The sequence below is a fragment of the Cuculus canorus genome, chromosome 20 (genome assembly GCF_017976375.1).
Source record: "Cuculus canorus isolate bCucCan1 chromosome 20, bCucCan1.pri, whole genome shotgun sequence".
In the NCBI taxonomy this organism is placed as follows: Eukaryota; Metazoa; Chordata; class Aves; order Cuculiformes; family Cuculidae; genus Cuculus; species Cuculus canorus.
In genome coordinates, this window is record NC_071420.1 from 8485053 (window position 1) to 8500600 (window position 15548).

The window sequence follows — 15548 nt, forward strand, 5'->3', positions numbered from 1 at the left end:
TTTTCATTTCTATTTAATACTGGATTCTGCAGTGCAGATGATGGTTATGTAAAACAGAGTCTGATGGTTTGCTTGGGCCTCTTATTCCAAGCAGAGATGCAGGAACTGATGTAGTCCTGAGCAGAGAAAAGACAGGCGTGATCAGTAGAGCCAAAAATTTATACACAACCCTATAAGAACTTATTCAGGTTTTTTTTCACTCTGCTCTTGATTCAGAAGCTAAGATTTCACTAGTAATCAAGTTTGGTGTGTTGTTTTTTCCATATGATGGTTTGTTTCTGCTCTCTGCATATGTGTATGTGATATCTTTTTATAGGTCCTAATAAACCACCAACAACGGATGTTCGAACTACTTCTCAAACCAATGGGTCCAATATGGGTTTCAAGCCACGAGGAAGAGAGTTTTCTTTCGGTAAATATTGTGGAAATTGGCACACATGCATTGTATTCATGTTGCTGTTGAAAATTCTGGTCTTGCTTTATTGTACTTGTCCCCCATGCTTTCTTCTCAGCAGTTTGGTCATAGAATATGAAACAAAGGAATTCTTTACTCCTACGGAGCCAGTTTAGAATGAACATAAGATACTGATTTGGAGTGACTGCTCCTTTTGGCATGGGCAGTATTCATATTCAGAGTTTTGTACAGTTATCTTGGACCCTTCTGGTAATTGTTAGACTTGGGGAGTTTTAAAAAGCCTGCAACGTTTTCAAGCTTTGAACTGAATATTCAGTTTTGTGGAGCAGCTGTGGACCACTTCCTGCAGCCACGAGTAAACTGGTTTAGGAATTGCTGCTGGTCGCGGTCAGAAACAAAATGCCTACCTAGATGGATATTTAATCCTCCACACTGAAGGTAAAGCTGTGACGGAGTTCGTAGTTCTCAAGAGAGCTATAAGTTTCAGAGCTGCATCGCTGACTATACTGTGACTGTTTTGGGTGCTGGTTCAGATGAATGAATGTTCTGCTGCCTGATACGGTAAATTGGGCTCACTCTTGGATTAATACCAGTTTTAATCACCATTGCATTATCTAGCAGCAGTGTGTTTCAAGGAGAATGAGAATTGATGTGAATACAGGTTTAGACTGCAGCAGAATGTTTCAGTGCCCTTTGCAGAATGAAAGCCGTTTTGTGCATTTTACTGTCATAGTACATCCGTTATCAAGCATAATAATTTATTAAATGTTCATTAAAATATTCTTCAAGGAGCGATTCATTGTGTCAGCAATTATTTAATTCTTCCAATTTCCTCCTGGCAGAAGCGTGGAATGCCAAAATTACTGACTTAAAGCAGCGAGTCGAAAATCTTTTTAATGAAAAATGTGGTAAGCTTATTGATTCTTTTTTACTGGGATGTCTTTCTTATGAACATGAAGTTAGACATTTGAGAGAGATGTTCCCATGTTCACTCCAAAGATCCTGCAATCCTTGCGTATTCTAGGCAATTTCTCATTGGAGTTCATTCTTGCGTAGGTTGCTTGCCATTCCGTGTCACATTTCCACTAGTTATTTTATTTCCGTTTGCAAAAGGAGAAGTTGTGGTTGGGTCACTAGTTCTTTAATGACCTGGAGGGATGATGACTCCACATCCTGGCACAACTTTTTAAGCTTTCTTCACTCCGCATATGAATGGGACTTCGTATGATTTCAGTTTCTGCATCGCCCGATACGTTATGGATGGCATCTAGAGAGATGTGCTCCATCATATCCCAGTGCTTCTTTCTAGTGCAGGCTGTTTGGAAAGTAATGACGTCTCATTACTCTTCTGAGTGCTTTTTTTGGAACAAGAGCACTAATCTCACCTTCCTTTGGTGCTATTCTCTGGCAGAGACGGAATGCACTGCCTGTAACGAAGCGAAGTACAAATGGGATAATCCTGTTTGCAGACCAAGCCAGTGGCATGAGCTGACTGCAAATTATGAATTTTCAACTGCAAATTATGATCAGAATGAGTTATGTTTGAGGCTGTTAATTTTCTTCTTGCCTACTCTTAGCTGTCACCAAAAAAGGCAAAGCCTGCTGGTTCCACCTAATCTAGTCTGTACGTGCTGAGTGTTATATATCGTTTATACCAGAGTTTTTCCTGTTTTATATTCATGCCAATTGTCTAGCTGGTAGCTTATCTGCTCTATTGCCTTTCAGGGGAAGCGCTGGGGCTGACTGAACCAGTGAAGGTGCCATTTGCATTGTTTGAATCCTTCCCGGAGGTTTTCTACGTGGAAGGGCTTCCTGAGGGGGTGCCATTCCGCCGACCTTCTACTTTTGGAATTCCGAGACTAGAGAAGATCCTGAGAAACAGAGCTAAGATAAAATTCATTATTAAAAAGTAAGACTCTCCCCTATCTCTTTGATAACTTATCCTGTGAGAATTGAAATGCAGAACAAAAAATGAAACTGTGTTGCCGAGTTGCTAAATTACTCACTGGTATATTTTTTGTAAACGAGGAAATGGTCAGAAAGCTTCTGTAGAGGTGGACATAATCTCTTTGTTATGAAAGTGCAGATTTCTTAGCTCATTTCAATGTCACATCCCTGGTTTAGTTCCTGCTGCGTGGAACGCATAGGAGTTACTCATCAAACTAGCTGGCAGCGTGCTAAGAGCTGAGAAGTGGAGATTTATGTGTTGTGGGGTGTGAGAATTTATTTGTCTTGCCTAGAATAGGTTTAGATACCCATATGCCAATGTGAAAACAGTGGCAAAAGAAGTTGCGGAGCCTCTCAGCCACTGTGTACTTGGCTGTAGGTTTGGTTGGAGGCTATCATTTAGTACCTATCTTTAATAAATTAATATTAGAAAACTGCATTTTCTTTCATGTTGATGACTGTGATTTTATTATTGTACATGAGATGTTCAATCTGTTCGCAGGCCTGAGATGTTTGAGGCAGCTGTGAAGGAAAACTCTGCTAGAAGCCCCCAAAGTGAGTTTTGCAACTGCTTGGTGTTAAGATAAGAGTTTCTTTTGCGCCTTAGATACAAACCAGGAGAGCTGCTTGATGTTAACAAGTTCCTGAAAGATTAATTCTGCATTGTGGTTTGTTTGTTTGCTTGTTTGTACAATATGGGAAAAACACTTACCTGTTAGAGTTTGAATACAGCTTTAGCAAGGGAGCATTACAGTTTTTAAATCATTCACCATAGTCATGCCTCCAATATATTATTTACTACCTTTTACCAAGCAACATGGTTCGCAGGAGTAATTCACGTCTAGAGATTTACCCCTAATACATAGGGCTCCGCAGACAGGAGTGCCAATAGCCAGCAGAAAAATGTGACAGGCAGGGTGTGAGTTAAATGTTTTGGGTCCTACTGTTGTCTCTTACTATGTGCTAGGAAAACTCTGCTGAATTACTTAAACTATACTAGTTTGTACCACTGGACAGTGGCTCACAAATATAACTATAAGAGATTTCTTCTGTGAATGCATAAAATGAGCACGTGACTCGGGTGCTGCTACTGAATTAACCGCAAGTGCCTTCATTTTTCTGTTAATAAAAATACCAAAATACATGTCCTACATATTCATTTTTTTCCCCTTTCCTTAATAATCTTTCCAGAAAGCCAGTTTTGGGAAAATATTCACGTTATCTTTAATCTCGCTCTTTCTCCGCTTGGGTTAAAAAGACAAAGTAGTATGACCTTCAGTAAGCCTATCTCATTTCGCATTTTGAAAATGGAACTGTGTCCACTTTGAAAACTTCCTAAATACCTGTTATTTTGCAACATTTTCTTTGTGTATGACATTCATGATGTGATGTGTCTACAGATTTTTTTTTTTAAATCAATTTTCTTACTTTTAGGGAAAAATAACTCATCTAATGTGGCCAATACAGCAAGCACCATGACAAACACAGTGGTGAACACGGCTGCAGGGGTTGAAGATCTTAACATCATTCAGGTAACCATACCAGGTGGGTGTACTGTCTGCTTTCACATCAGACTTTTTGTGTGTATAGTCCTTATGACACTTAGCGTCATGAAGCTTTTTCCTACAGTCAAGCTGGTTCGCTGAAATGCAAGTGCAGTCAGCAAAGAGCGTAATTCAGAATTGAGGTGTTAATTTTTTTTCCACTTCCATGAATACCTGTTCAATGACGTCTCTGGAACATTCCTGGCACAGCCCCTAGTTAAGAAATATCCCTGTTTTTCCCTTTTCTCTCATGTATTAAATTAAATACTGATTCTTTTTGCCTCTTTCTTGGCAACTTCAAGAGATCAGGACTCGGACTGAATAGAGTAACTATGCAAACCGAACTCCTCTGTCTTAAACAGCACTGCTTACCTCTTTCTCAGGCATATATTACATTTGTTAGAAACTGGGGGGAGCATGGCATCCTTGGGCCATCTACTGAATGTCATTTTGCTTTTTCCCTTTCCACTGTTGCACATACTGAAAATAAAATGCAATTGATGGTTTTAGATTAGCTTTCAAAATCATCTCTAGATGGTAAATCTAATGTTGGCCATGTAAATACTTAGGAGCTTCTCAGAGATTTGTTAACAACCATCTAATCTCTGTATTTGTAGAGTTCTGTGTTAGTGCTTAAACAAGGAACACACGGTGCTGTTTCGAAGCCCTTAGATCTACCTACTTTGAGGAAACTTGCAGTGATAAACAAGCTCTGGGGGAAAGAATAAATAGGTTTAATTCTGATGCTATTCTAACAATTTCTTCCAGATGATGAAAGTGAGCGGCTGTCAAAAGTAGAGAAGGCCAGACAATTGAGAGAGCAAGTAAATGATCTTTTTAGCTGGAAATTTGGTAATTGCTTCTTACTCTCCTTTTTTACATAGATGTGAATGCAATTAGTGTTATTCATATTGAAGTTACTGAATCATCACAGTGGATGATCTGCATGATCATTAAAATGAACAAGTCTGAGGATTGTATACGAATGTCATGCTTTGTCTTCAAACAGAATCCTTCATTAGTGGAGTAGGTTGCTTGGTATTTTACACAGAAAATCCCAAGGGTGTAGGCTGCTTTATGTTCCTGCCTCCTGTTTCTTTCTGTGTAAACATGGATAAAATATTTATTTTGCTGGCAAACCATCATTCTTCTTAGTCCTGATCTCTTAATACTTGGGACTAGAGTAATTTTTAAAATGCAACCTATCCTTTTTTGCTATGTATAGTTTTCTTTATTTTTACTTTGTAATTGCATTGTGGAGCAATAATGACTTGAGTTTCTTTACCTGAAAGTCCTTCAGTAGTGCAGCGTGGAATGTTTTCTTTTCCTTTGTGTAGCCATTTCCTTAGATATCCTCTTCTGTACCTTTTTTAGTGAAACAGAATCTGGGTTCTTTATCTGGTGAGAGACTGAGTTGTGACTAATGCTCTCGTAGTAATGTAACGGTTTAATTGTTGAGTGGATTTTCAGTTTCAGATCTGACAGAAGGCTTGGGTGTACATTTAGTTTCTTAGTGTGTGAGGACATTTTCTTCAGTGTAACCATAAATATGCAGACTTGAAAATAACCTTGACCTCTCTCGCTTAGGTGAAGCCATTGGCATGAATTTTCCCGTGAAAGTCCCCTACAGAAAAATCACCATCAACCCCGGCTGTGTGGTGGTGGATGGGATGCCTCCTGGCGTGATGTTTAAAGCTCCCAGTTACCTGGAAATCAGCTCGATGAGGAAGATTTTGGAATCAGCAGAGTTTATCAAATTCACTGTTGTTCGGTAGGTCGCTGGCATTGATGAGTTTGTACAGAGGTCATGAAGACAGCCTTGTAGCTTGAATAAATTGAGAGTGGAAAGAATAGAGGCTGCAGCGCGTCTTTAAATAGCGGGAGCTTTGGGAAACACTATGTCAAATCAAATGAAGCCCAGATGTTCGTAGCATGAATGAAGATGGTAACTCTTCAGAGGACATGATGAATTTAGTGTGACAAAGGGTATGTTATTAATAGTGCAGAGTACAGAAAGCTGTCTTTTGAGGTGAAATTCGTTTGTATTCTATAAGAGTCCAGAAGTGGTTTGGGCCTTGCTTTCCCATTTATCAGATTAAGCTTTGAGACGGGTCCAGGGCTTGGTGGCTCGTGACAGTAAATAATATGTTTATAGTAGTGTTTATATCAGTGTTTAAGTATTTGACTTGTGTTAAAATTCTTGAGTTAAGGTAAGCCATTTTCCTACAGAAAGAGTTAATCTACAGTATATACAAATAGAATATTGTCCAGTTACAATATACATGAATTTTATTTGAATGTCTGTGTTTGCATAGATGTATGCACACACATCTATACACAGTGTATTTGTATGCATGAAGCAGAACAGACGAACCTTTGGAATCCTGCTCAGAAGGAGTTCGAGAATTACAAAATAAGAATTTGAATTTCAGTTCTTGTAACTTCTCAGACCATAGACTGCTTCACAGAAGTCTAAAAGCTTCCATTTATCTTGAGATAGCAATAAAGTTCTGAAATACGTTTTACTAAAGGGTCTGAATTCTCCACCCTCAATCATGAAGAGTTCTAACTGAAAGGACTTTAGCTTGATACACTTTGAGCTCTGAAGAAGAGGTGATTCCCTTCTTCATTACCTGTGACGGAGGGAAGGATTTAGATCTTTCTGTGAGTGTTACTTTGCAAAATCCTGCTGAACAAACTGCAGTGTCCAAGAGCTGCTACGATGATTCCTTATATGTTGTTTGGCTTTCTGTTCAATTTTTAGCATGACCTGTGTTCTGAACCATGAGGCGAAGCTGCGCCGGAGGGAGGCTCTGTATAGGATAGTTTAGACTCAATTGTTATTCTTTTTTTTTTTTTTTTACAGACCATTTCCAGGACTTGTGATTAACAATCGTAAGTATGTTGCAAACACTAATGGCAAAAGGATTTTTGTAACTTACTGTGATTTGTTTGCCGCAGTTTGGCTTAGGAGCAGAGGCACCACAGTGGTTAAATTCTATGCACAACACTCTTCCTGTATCTTGTCTCACTAAAACTTCCTGATAAACGTGTGCAATTAAATTGAGAGCAGTGTGATAAGTTTACAGAATAGTGTAAGTTAGCATTAAATGCAAGATAGTGATTTTGTATTTTTCAGCTGCAGAGCCCCAAAGAGATTTAGGACCATGACTGAGCAGCAGACTTGCATGGCAGTGCTACGGTTTAGGTTTGGTTCCATTGCAGGAGCAGTTAATAACCAAGAACTTTCTGGTAGCTGCACAGCCGTGTTCTTGTGAAGAAACCTGCACGCTGCTGAAACTGTAACAGCTTAGAAAGGCAGAATGTTATTATCAGAAGTGCCACAGCCACTTTGGCCATCGTAATGGAATTGTTTGGGGGAGAAAAAAAGGTCTTAGTATTTTCAGTTGCCTGAATTTTTTAGATCTTTTATGTAAGAGAAAAAATAATATGCAAAGCTCTGTCATTAGTGTGTCCTGTGTGTTGTATTCTTTCTGAGCCAGTGTCAGATCAGAAATTCAGGGGCCAAAAAACCTTCTGTCATTAACTTGGCTTTACCCAGCCTGAGCCTTAGCAACCCAGCGTTCATTCGCTTGCGCCCAGCCATCAGTACATCCCAGCTGAGATGTCTGTGAACTGCGTGTGTGAAGTGTTCTCAGGAAGGTGCAGTAGCTGGTAACTCCCAGTGAGCTGCTTACCAGTCCTGGGCACTCCTGCTTAGGTGCAAAAGAGATCCATTTATAACAGGGAACCTTCCAGGCAGATAAATGTATGCTAGCATTTCCAGAGAATGGAATTAGAAATGAAAGAATCTATTAAACTGTTGTCTATCCAGCATAACCGCCAGCATGTGGTGGGATAGAGGCTAGCTGAATAACAACAGCACAGATCATCTTCCATCACTGAAGGAGCAGACTGGTCATTAAGGTGTGGGTTTTGTGCTGTATCCACATCCATTAATTATAATCAGAATTATCTGATGTTGATAGATACTGAGGTGAATGATTGGAAGGCTCAGAGCTCGCTGCTTATGTGGGTATGGTGCCTTACTCTTGTTCTGAGGAACATGTGAGAACTTGCAAAGAAATTTTTGGCTCTTGCAGACAAGATAGGGAATGTTTACTGTAAGAAAAAACATTGAAGTGCATCTCAGTCAAGTTTCAGGCTTTGCAGAGTCAAGGAGTACGCTTGCCCTTGTGTTTCATGTGGACCATTTTCGTTGTGAAGCTAAACAGTGATCATGTCTGATCTTAGAGCTGAAGGAAAAAGCCGAAGCAGAAGCACCGCCACCAGCAGCAGCACCAGCACTGCCAGGTGATGCCAAGCGTGACGCGCGTCCTTGCAGAAGGGGAGAGGTGTGGGGTTCTTGGTATCATCGGCAGACGGCATTAGTAGTCTTGGCGTGGGTGCGCACTGCTCATGATGAGCCATTTTATTTTGACAGATGATGTGTGAGGGTGACTTTTATAGCTATTAAATATGAATAAGTTAATAGACCCATTGCTTCTTTCAAGCTGTCATTGGCATATTCCTTGATTTGATTTTTGCAAGTGATGAATGAGCTGAAGAGAAGGATTAGTAGGGGCGATGTATAAAGCCAATTCAGTATCCATTTATTGATGTCTGATAACTCGAAGCGTGTGTGTGTGTGTGTGTGTGTGTGTGTCTGCACCAGACTGATGTTCAGCCAAGTGAGGTTTGCCTGTGTAACATGTAGACATTTTAAAAGCGTGTATCTCAAGTTGGTGTAGTGCGGGAAAGGCTTCTGCAATTGATTGAATAAACCGTTACTCAAAGAAACTGTGAAACTAAGAGAAAATGTTCGATAAACACTTTAAGAGTATGGGATACTTACATGGTGGAAATAATGACAAGGGAAACACTGGCTTCTCTGTTTCCATTTGGAGATGGTGGGAGGGAGGCAAATGAGTGCTGATGGTCTGTGAACTTGTTGTAGTCTGTCTGTCCTTAACTCACTGCAGTGTTAAAGAGGTTAAATGGCTTTAATCCATCCACACAGACAATAGAAGAATCGTTATGGAATTAAAACATACTTTAAGCTCTTTGTTCTGCACCTTCCCACTTTCCCCCAAAACACACTTACTCGCCGTTGAGGACAACGCCAACCAGAAGTGATGAGTTTATTTTAAAATCCAGTTTTATATTGAAGCAGTTTGAGTAAAGCTGGTCGAAACTTGATATATTCTTTTCAAGTGCACATTATATTGTGCTATGGCTTGGCAGTCCATCTGCCACAGTGAACCGTACTTGGAAGAGAACCAGTTAGTGTAATGAATTAAATGTTTGGTTATTTTTCTGTGCCTTTCTGCAGAATCTAGAGATACACACTTTTATCATAAAGATATTTGTGTCTGATCATAAGAGAAGAAATGTGGGGTTTTTTTCAGAGAAGACTTAATTTCCCACATTTTTCTAAGATACTTGTCTGATATTGTTGAAACTATATTCATATTCATTTGCCTATGTTTTTTCCTTAAAGAGCCAGCTGACCCAAGCCCAATAGAAGTGTCTGTAGGAGGTAAGTGTTTGTCTTCTGTTATTATCAACAAATATTTTTAAGTCATTTTGAACAAACTTGCATCTTTTTTTTAAAAAGGAGGCAAGTCAATCAAAACAAACAAACAAAAAAACCCAACTTTTATTGGTTCCCAGGACATCTTTTCACCTGCGTTAATATCACGCTGCATCATGTGAAAAATACTCTGCAGCAAAAGTGATGCTTTTCATCGTTCAGATGATTTTACGAAGTAGTTTTATGAATTGTTGTTCTGGCTTAGTGAGTCATGACTATAAATAGGCCTTGAGTGATTGTTCATATCCTGAGTGATGCATCCACTCATTCAGCACAGTGGTTTCCACAGTTTGTGCAAGTGAATGATTGCCATCATCAGGAAATTTGGATGCCATATGGGCCTGAATAGTCTGTGTTGCCGAGGGGGATATTCATAGACTCACAGAATAGTTCGGGTTGGAAGGGACCTTAAAAATCATCCAGTTCCAAGCCCCCTGCCATGGGCAGGGACACCCCACTTGATCAGGCTGCCTGAGGCCCATCCAGCCTGGCCTGGAACCCCTCCAGGGATGGGGCAGCCACCACTGCTCTGGGCAACCTGGGCCAGTGTCTCACCACCCTCATAGTAAAGAAATTCTTCCTTATGTCCAGTCTAAATCTGCGCCTCTCCAGTTTATACCCATTGCCCCCAGTTCTATCGCTCCAAGCCTTTGCAAACAGTCCCTCTCCAGCTTTCTTGTAGCCCCTTTCAAGTACTGGAAGGTCACTGTAAGGTCTCCTTGGAGTTTTCTCCATGCTGAACAATCCTAACTCTCTCGGCCTGTCCTCATATGGGAGGTGCTCCAGCCCGCTGATTGTCCTTGTAGCCCTCCTCTGGACCCGTTCCAACAGCTTCAGATCCTTCTTATGTCGTTCTTCTGGAAGTTAAGCTCTGAAAAACATCCCACTTTCCTATTGTCCAAGAATATACTTGAGTTAGTATTTTTGCAATGTTGATGGATGTGAGACCGAGGGGGCTGTAGATCTCCTACCTTCCCTGTGCTGGTGCGTTTGTTCTTGGAGCATTAGGAATACTGAGTTGACCTGAGAACTGGGATGCTGGTGTCTGCTGTGCCCTGGTCCTGTCCATGCTGCTTCTGCTGTAGCCCCAGCTTGGCGTTGTGGTCCGAGACGGCTGTGGCTGCCACTGGTGGGGCTGGCACAGGTGATATGAGATGCTGTGGCGGTTTGACAGGAGCCAGGTTGTCCCGAGAGGGCTCTCTTGGGTCGGTAGCAGCTTGACGGTAGTGCTGCCACATCAGCCCTGGGATCTTGTCATCTTAAAACTCTCAACTTGAGTTCATGACCTAATCCTGCTTATCACTAAAAGAGAAAGCAGCAAACCTCAGCACTCCCTTTCTTCTGTATTCTTTTTCCATTCAAATGCCCTTTCCAGTCTCTGTTGCTTCATTTTCCCTGTCATGTCACTGAACTCTGAAACAAGCCAACGTGCTCTCCTTACTGCTGTTCCAAGCTCAGTTACAGGTTCTCCGAGTTTTATGAGTAGGTCTTGGAGTGTAAGTCAATCCTGTTCCAGCAATCAAGACAAAAAGAAGGCGAGCGTTAGAGTCACAGAGAACTGAGCTGCAGATTTTAGTTTGCAGTTATTGAAAGCTGAAATATCAAATGTCTTTGTAATGCCAGAACTGTGTGGGATCACTGAAATTGTTCGATGATGGAAAGAATCAGTTGTTCTGAGTAGCCTTGTGGAGGAAATGTAGCTCTGTGCCTTCAAAGGGGTGGTTTTGAACAGACATGGGTTTGAATTTGTCATCCAAAACTGGATTCAGAATCAGTTTCCAAAGGAATCATCTTGAGAAAAAGCATGTAATTGCTAAAGGACTCAAAGTTTATTTGGGACTAGGCTGGAAAGCTTGAAATAATCATGTTGTGGAATGGCTTGGCTTTACCCTATCCTTGAACCTTCCAAACAACTTCAGTGAAAACCTGATTTCCTTCCCACATCATGTTCTCTGTTTATAAAAAGAACAAAATCAGGCTCTGAGTCATACAGGCAGTGCTGTACAGGCACAGGGGGTTTTTTTGTTTACCTCCAAGCATCTCTGTGAACAAGAAAAAGCAAAGATTTTGTAATCAAGTCTCCAGAAGATGGAAAAAAAAAAAATCATGTCCAAAGATGATGAATGCTTTAGCCAACAATATAAAATGTATCTCTTTTTTAAAGCACATCACAATGCCTTTCTATGTGATACTGTGCGTTGAAGAAGAAAAATTAGCTGGGATCAAAATGTGTTTTGCACGGGTTGAGATATAATAATGCAGGAGCCGGTATCGGGAAGAGCAGCAGTCCTGGGGATGGGAGAAAACAGGAAAAAATAATGCTGTGAAAGGAAGGGTTTGTTCAAGGAATTATTGCCATAGTTTTTACTTCAGTACAGCAATAACAATAAAGTGGGATGAGAAGTTCCTTTTTTTATTCATTCATTACTGCTTTTTCAACAGATATTACAGAAACAGAAGAAAGTCCTAAAATAAAGCAAGAACCAGACCCAACATGGTAGAGCTCCTCAATACTGGGTAACGGAACTTAAGTTTCTGGAATTCAGTGCTTGTCAAGGGAAAATTATTTTCTTTTTGGGGGGTCAGAGGAGGGGGCTGAGATACACGACTGCATGCCAGGAGGTGCCAGTCCTTTACTTGTGGATTATTTCATTTGTCTTGGTTCTCACCTGTAAAATGTAGGGTGTTTTCACTCCCTTGTCCAAATACAATGTTAAGGACACTGTTTTCCCATCTGTGAGGCAGGCAGTCCTAGAAAGCGTGGCCTCTAATTAAATAATGGGTGATGGTAACTACATACCTTGGAGGCCAGGTAAATGCAAGCTTAAGGAATTAACGTTCACAAAGACCTCTGAGTGGTGATGTGAAAGAGCATTATTATTTTTGGTGAAGCCTACAAATTTCCAAATTGTAATGGGAAGGCTCTTTGCTCTGATCGCGGTACTATCTAAGCTGGGGACAGCTGGTGAAGCTGCTACCTTGCTGACAAACCAACTTCCTTTAAAATTCACAGAATCACAGAATCACAGAATCACCAGGTTGGAAAGGACCCATTGGATCATCGAGTCCAACCGTTCCTAACACTCCCTAAACCATGTCCCTAAGTACTTCATCCACCCGTTCCTTAAACACCTCCAGGGAAGGCGACTCGACCCCCTCCCTGGGCAGCTGTTCCAGTGCCCAATGACTCTTACTGTGAAGAATTTTTTTCTGATATCCAACCTGAACCTCCCCTGACGGAGCTTCAGGCCACTCCCTCTAGTCCTGTCCCCTGTCACTTGGGAGAAGAGGCCAGCTCCCTCCTCTCCACAACCTCCTGTCAGGTAGTTGTAGAGAGTAATAAGGTCTCCCCTCAGCCTCCTCTTCTCAAGGCTAAACAACCCCAGCTCTCTCAGCCGCTCCTCATAAGACTTGTTCTCCAGCCCCCTCACCAGCTTCGTTGCTCTTCTCTGGACACGCTCCAGAGCCTCAACATCCTTCTTGTGGTGAGGGGCCCAGAACTGAACACAGTATTCGAGGTGCGGTCTCACCAGTGCCGAGTACAGAGGGAGAATCACCTCCCTGGACCTGCTGGTGACCCCATTTCTGATACAAGCCAAGATGCCGTTGGCCTTCTTGGCCACCTGGGCACACTGCTGGCTCATGTTCAGTCGGCTGTCAACCAGCACCCCCAGGTCCTTCTCTTCTGTGCAGCTCTCCAGCCATTCTTCCCCCAGTCTGTAGCGCTGCATAGGGTTGTTGTGCCCCAAGTGCAGGACCCGGCATTTGGTCTTGTTAAACCTCATCCCATTGGTCTCGGCCCAGCAGTCCAGCCTGTTCAGATCCCTCTGCAGAGCCTCCCTACCCTCCAGCAGATCCACACTTCCACCCAGCTTAGTGTCATCTGCAAACTTGCTGAGGGTGCACTCAATGCCTTCATCCAGGTCATTGATAAAGACATTGAACAGAGCTGGACCCAGTACTGAGCCCTGAGGAACTCCACTTGTGACTGGCCTCCAGCTGGAGTGAACTCCATTGACCACCACTCTCTGGGCCCGGCCATCCATTGTTGTTCTTTTCATTGACTTTATCAAAAGCTGAGTTTAATTTGCAATGCAAAAATGGCTGTTGCTCCAAGCCCCATCCAACCTGGCTTTGAACCCCTCAGGGATAGGGCAGCCACCACTGCTCTGGGCAAACTGGGCCAGGGCCTCCCCACCCTCACAGGAAAGCAATTTTTCCCAAGATCTCATCTCAATCTCCTCTCTTTCACCTTAAAACTGTTCCTCCTCATCCTGTCTCTGTAGTCCCTGATCCAGAGCCCCTCCCCAGCTTTCCTGGAGCCCTGGAAGGCTGCTCTACTGTGGCAGGAGAAAAGATACTGAAAGAACTTCTTTGTTGTGGGCAGCACTTCACCCAGTGGACGTGTAAACAGCCATCTCGCTTGTCCATTGGAGGTCAATTTTGTCTGAGCAATAGCTGCACAATTTGGTGCTGCAGCAGTTTGGGTTTGGGGCATTTTATGCCATGCACTGAATTTATGTTAAAGCAAACATTTTATCTAAATTCTTACAGTCAACCACACATTTAATCTCGTGGTTATTGAGAAGAGTATTCAGGTTCTGCATGCTTTTTGAATCTAGGCCTAAAGAACTCAAAAAGGCACCGCAAACTACTCGAACAAACTGTTACAGGCTGTAATAAGATACAGAGCTGCAATGAAACTAACCCAGTGTTGTAATTTTTCTTACCCAGGCAGAAGCCCTCAGTTCTGAGAAGAGCCTGCGGGACTGTCCTGAGCTGTGTAATATACCTGTATAAGAGAAGTACCTTCTATACAAACCCTTTTTGTACTTTTAGATAGAAATGTCTACTTTTTCAACAGTTCTGTGAATTGACTTAAAGCAAAGAATGACTGTAGATTTGGAATGGCTGGTTTTACTTTGGAATATATTATCAGGACTAAATTTGATGCAGCAGTGCTGGCGAGACGATGGGGATGAAAATCAACAGAGACTTAACAGAGGCTGTCTACATTTCCCGATACAGCAGGATTTCACCACAGCCGAATGCATCCCAGCTTTTTTAATGAAGAAACATTCCTGCGAGTAGTTCAGTTTTTTAGTTTTACTTTGGGTCAGTTTTGTTTCTTACTCCTTTGGTGGCTGATTGGACAATAGTATCTGTATATTTGAACTAATCTTTCCGACAGTATCAATCACAATTCATATGTTTTTCATAAATAAAAGCTAAACTGGTTCACTTGACCGTTAGTACGCATTAATGAGATGGACTGTGGAATGGCCAGTGTTCCAGTGTGTGGATTAGGAACCAATTTAAATTAAACCCTGGTATAGTTTGTTCTGCTAATTCAAAGTAGTAAGTGCATGTTTTATTGGAATATCCTGTGGTTTATCTATGGTGGGTCTGATCTTGCAGTCCTGACGTAGACAAAACTCATGTGAGCATCAGAGACCACTTTTCTCCTGCAAGCTCAGGGGGAAACACCCCTCCGTTTCATCCAGTTATGAAATATATGCTGCGAGCTGCTGTAAGGCCTACGGTGTCAAAAGTTGAGTCTTCTGTAGTCCTGGTTACTCCCCACATCATGTAAGAGACTCGTGTGTGCATTCCTTTCAAGTTTCACAAACAATAAGAGATGTAAGTTCTGGCTGTATGGTAGTATCTGTAGAGAAGATAATTGTAAAGGTTTCTCTTCTATTGCCATGAGTTTGGGGTGACTGCATTATGCACAAGTGGTAAACTTTATTCCATGATCAAGAAATAAAGACCTATCTGATGGTTTCTACGACTGTGCATGCAGCATACATTTACATATTTTACAACAAATCGACTTCTAGCAGGAATCCTGTGAGCAGTAGAATGTGCTGTAGCCTGGCTTCCAACCCAACTATTCTATGAGTCTGTGATTCCAGCAAAGGAAGTTCCAGTCCTGCCTTTCAGACAGGAATCCAGCTCTGGGTAGGCAAGGTGGTTGTATCTTCAAGGAAAATTTTGAAGCCTTAAATTCAATTGGATGTAGCGTCTGTTCCTTAGGAGCAAACTGAAA

At 41.8% G+C, this 15548-nt stretch overlaps 1 protein-coding gene across 1 annotated transcript in view; it reads left to right on the forward strand.

The window, feature by feature from the left end:
- Positions 1–15372, forward strand: part of GTF2I (general transcription factor IIi) — a 78358-nt gene extending 62986 nt beyond the window's left edge. The window contains exons 28-39 of the mRNA XM_054085402.1: positions 317–412; positions 1258–1323; positions 2141–2324; positions 2865–2917; positions 3797–3907; positions 4675–4758; positions 5494–5677; positions 6773–6801; positions 8161–8220; positions 9407–9445; positions 11942–12016; positions 14234–15372. Of these exons, the coding sequence (XP_053941377.1) occupies positions 317–412; positions 1258–1323; positions 2141–2324; positions 2865–2917; positions 3797–3907; positions 4675–4758; positions 5494–5677; positions 6773–6801; positions 8161–8220; positions 9407–9445; positions 11942–12000 (965 nt within the window). The 3' untranslated portion in view covers positions 12001–12016; positions 14234–15372. The remainder of the gene's footprint in view (positions 1–316; positions 413–1257; positions 1324–2140; positions 2325–2864; positions 2918–3796; positions 3908–4674; positions 4759–5493; positions 5678–6772; positions 6802–8160; positions 8221–9406; positions 9446–11941; positions 12017–14233) is intronic.
- The last annotated feature ends 176 nt before the right edge of the window (positions 15373–15548 follow it).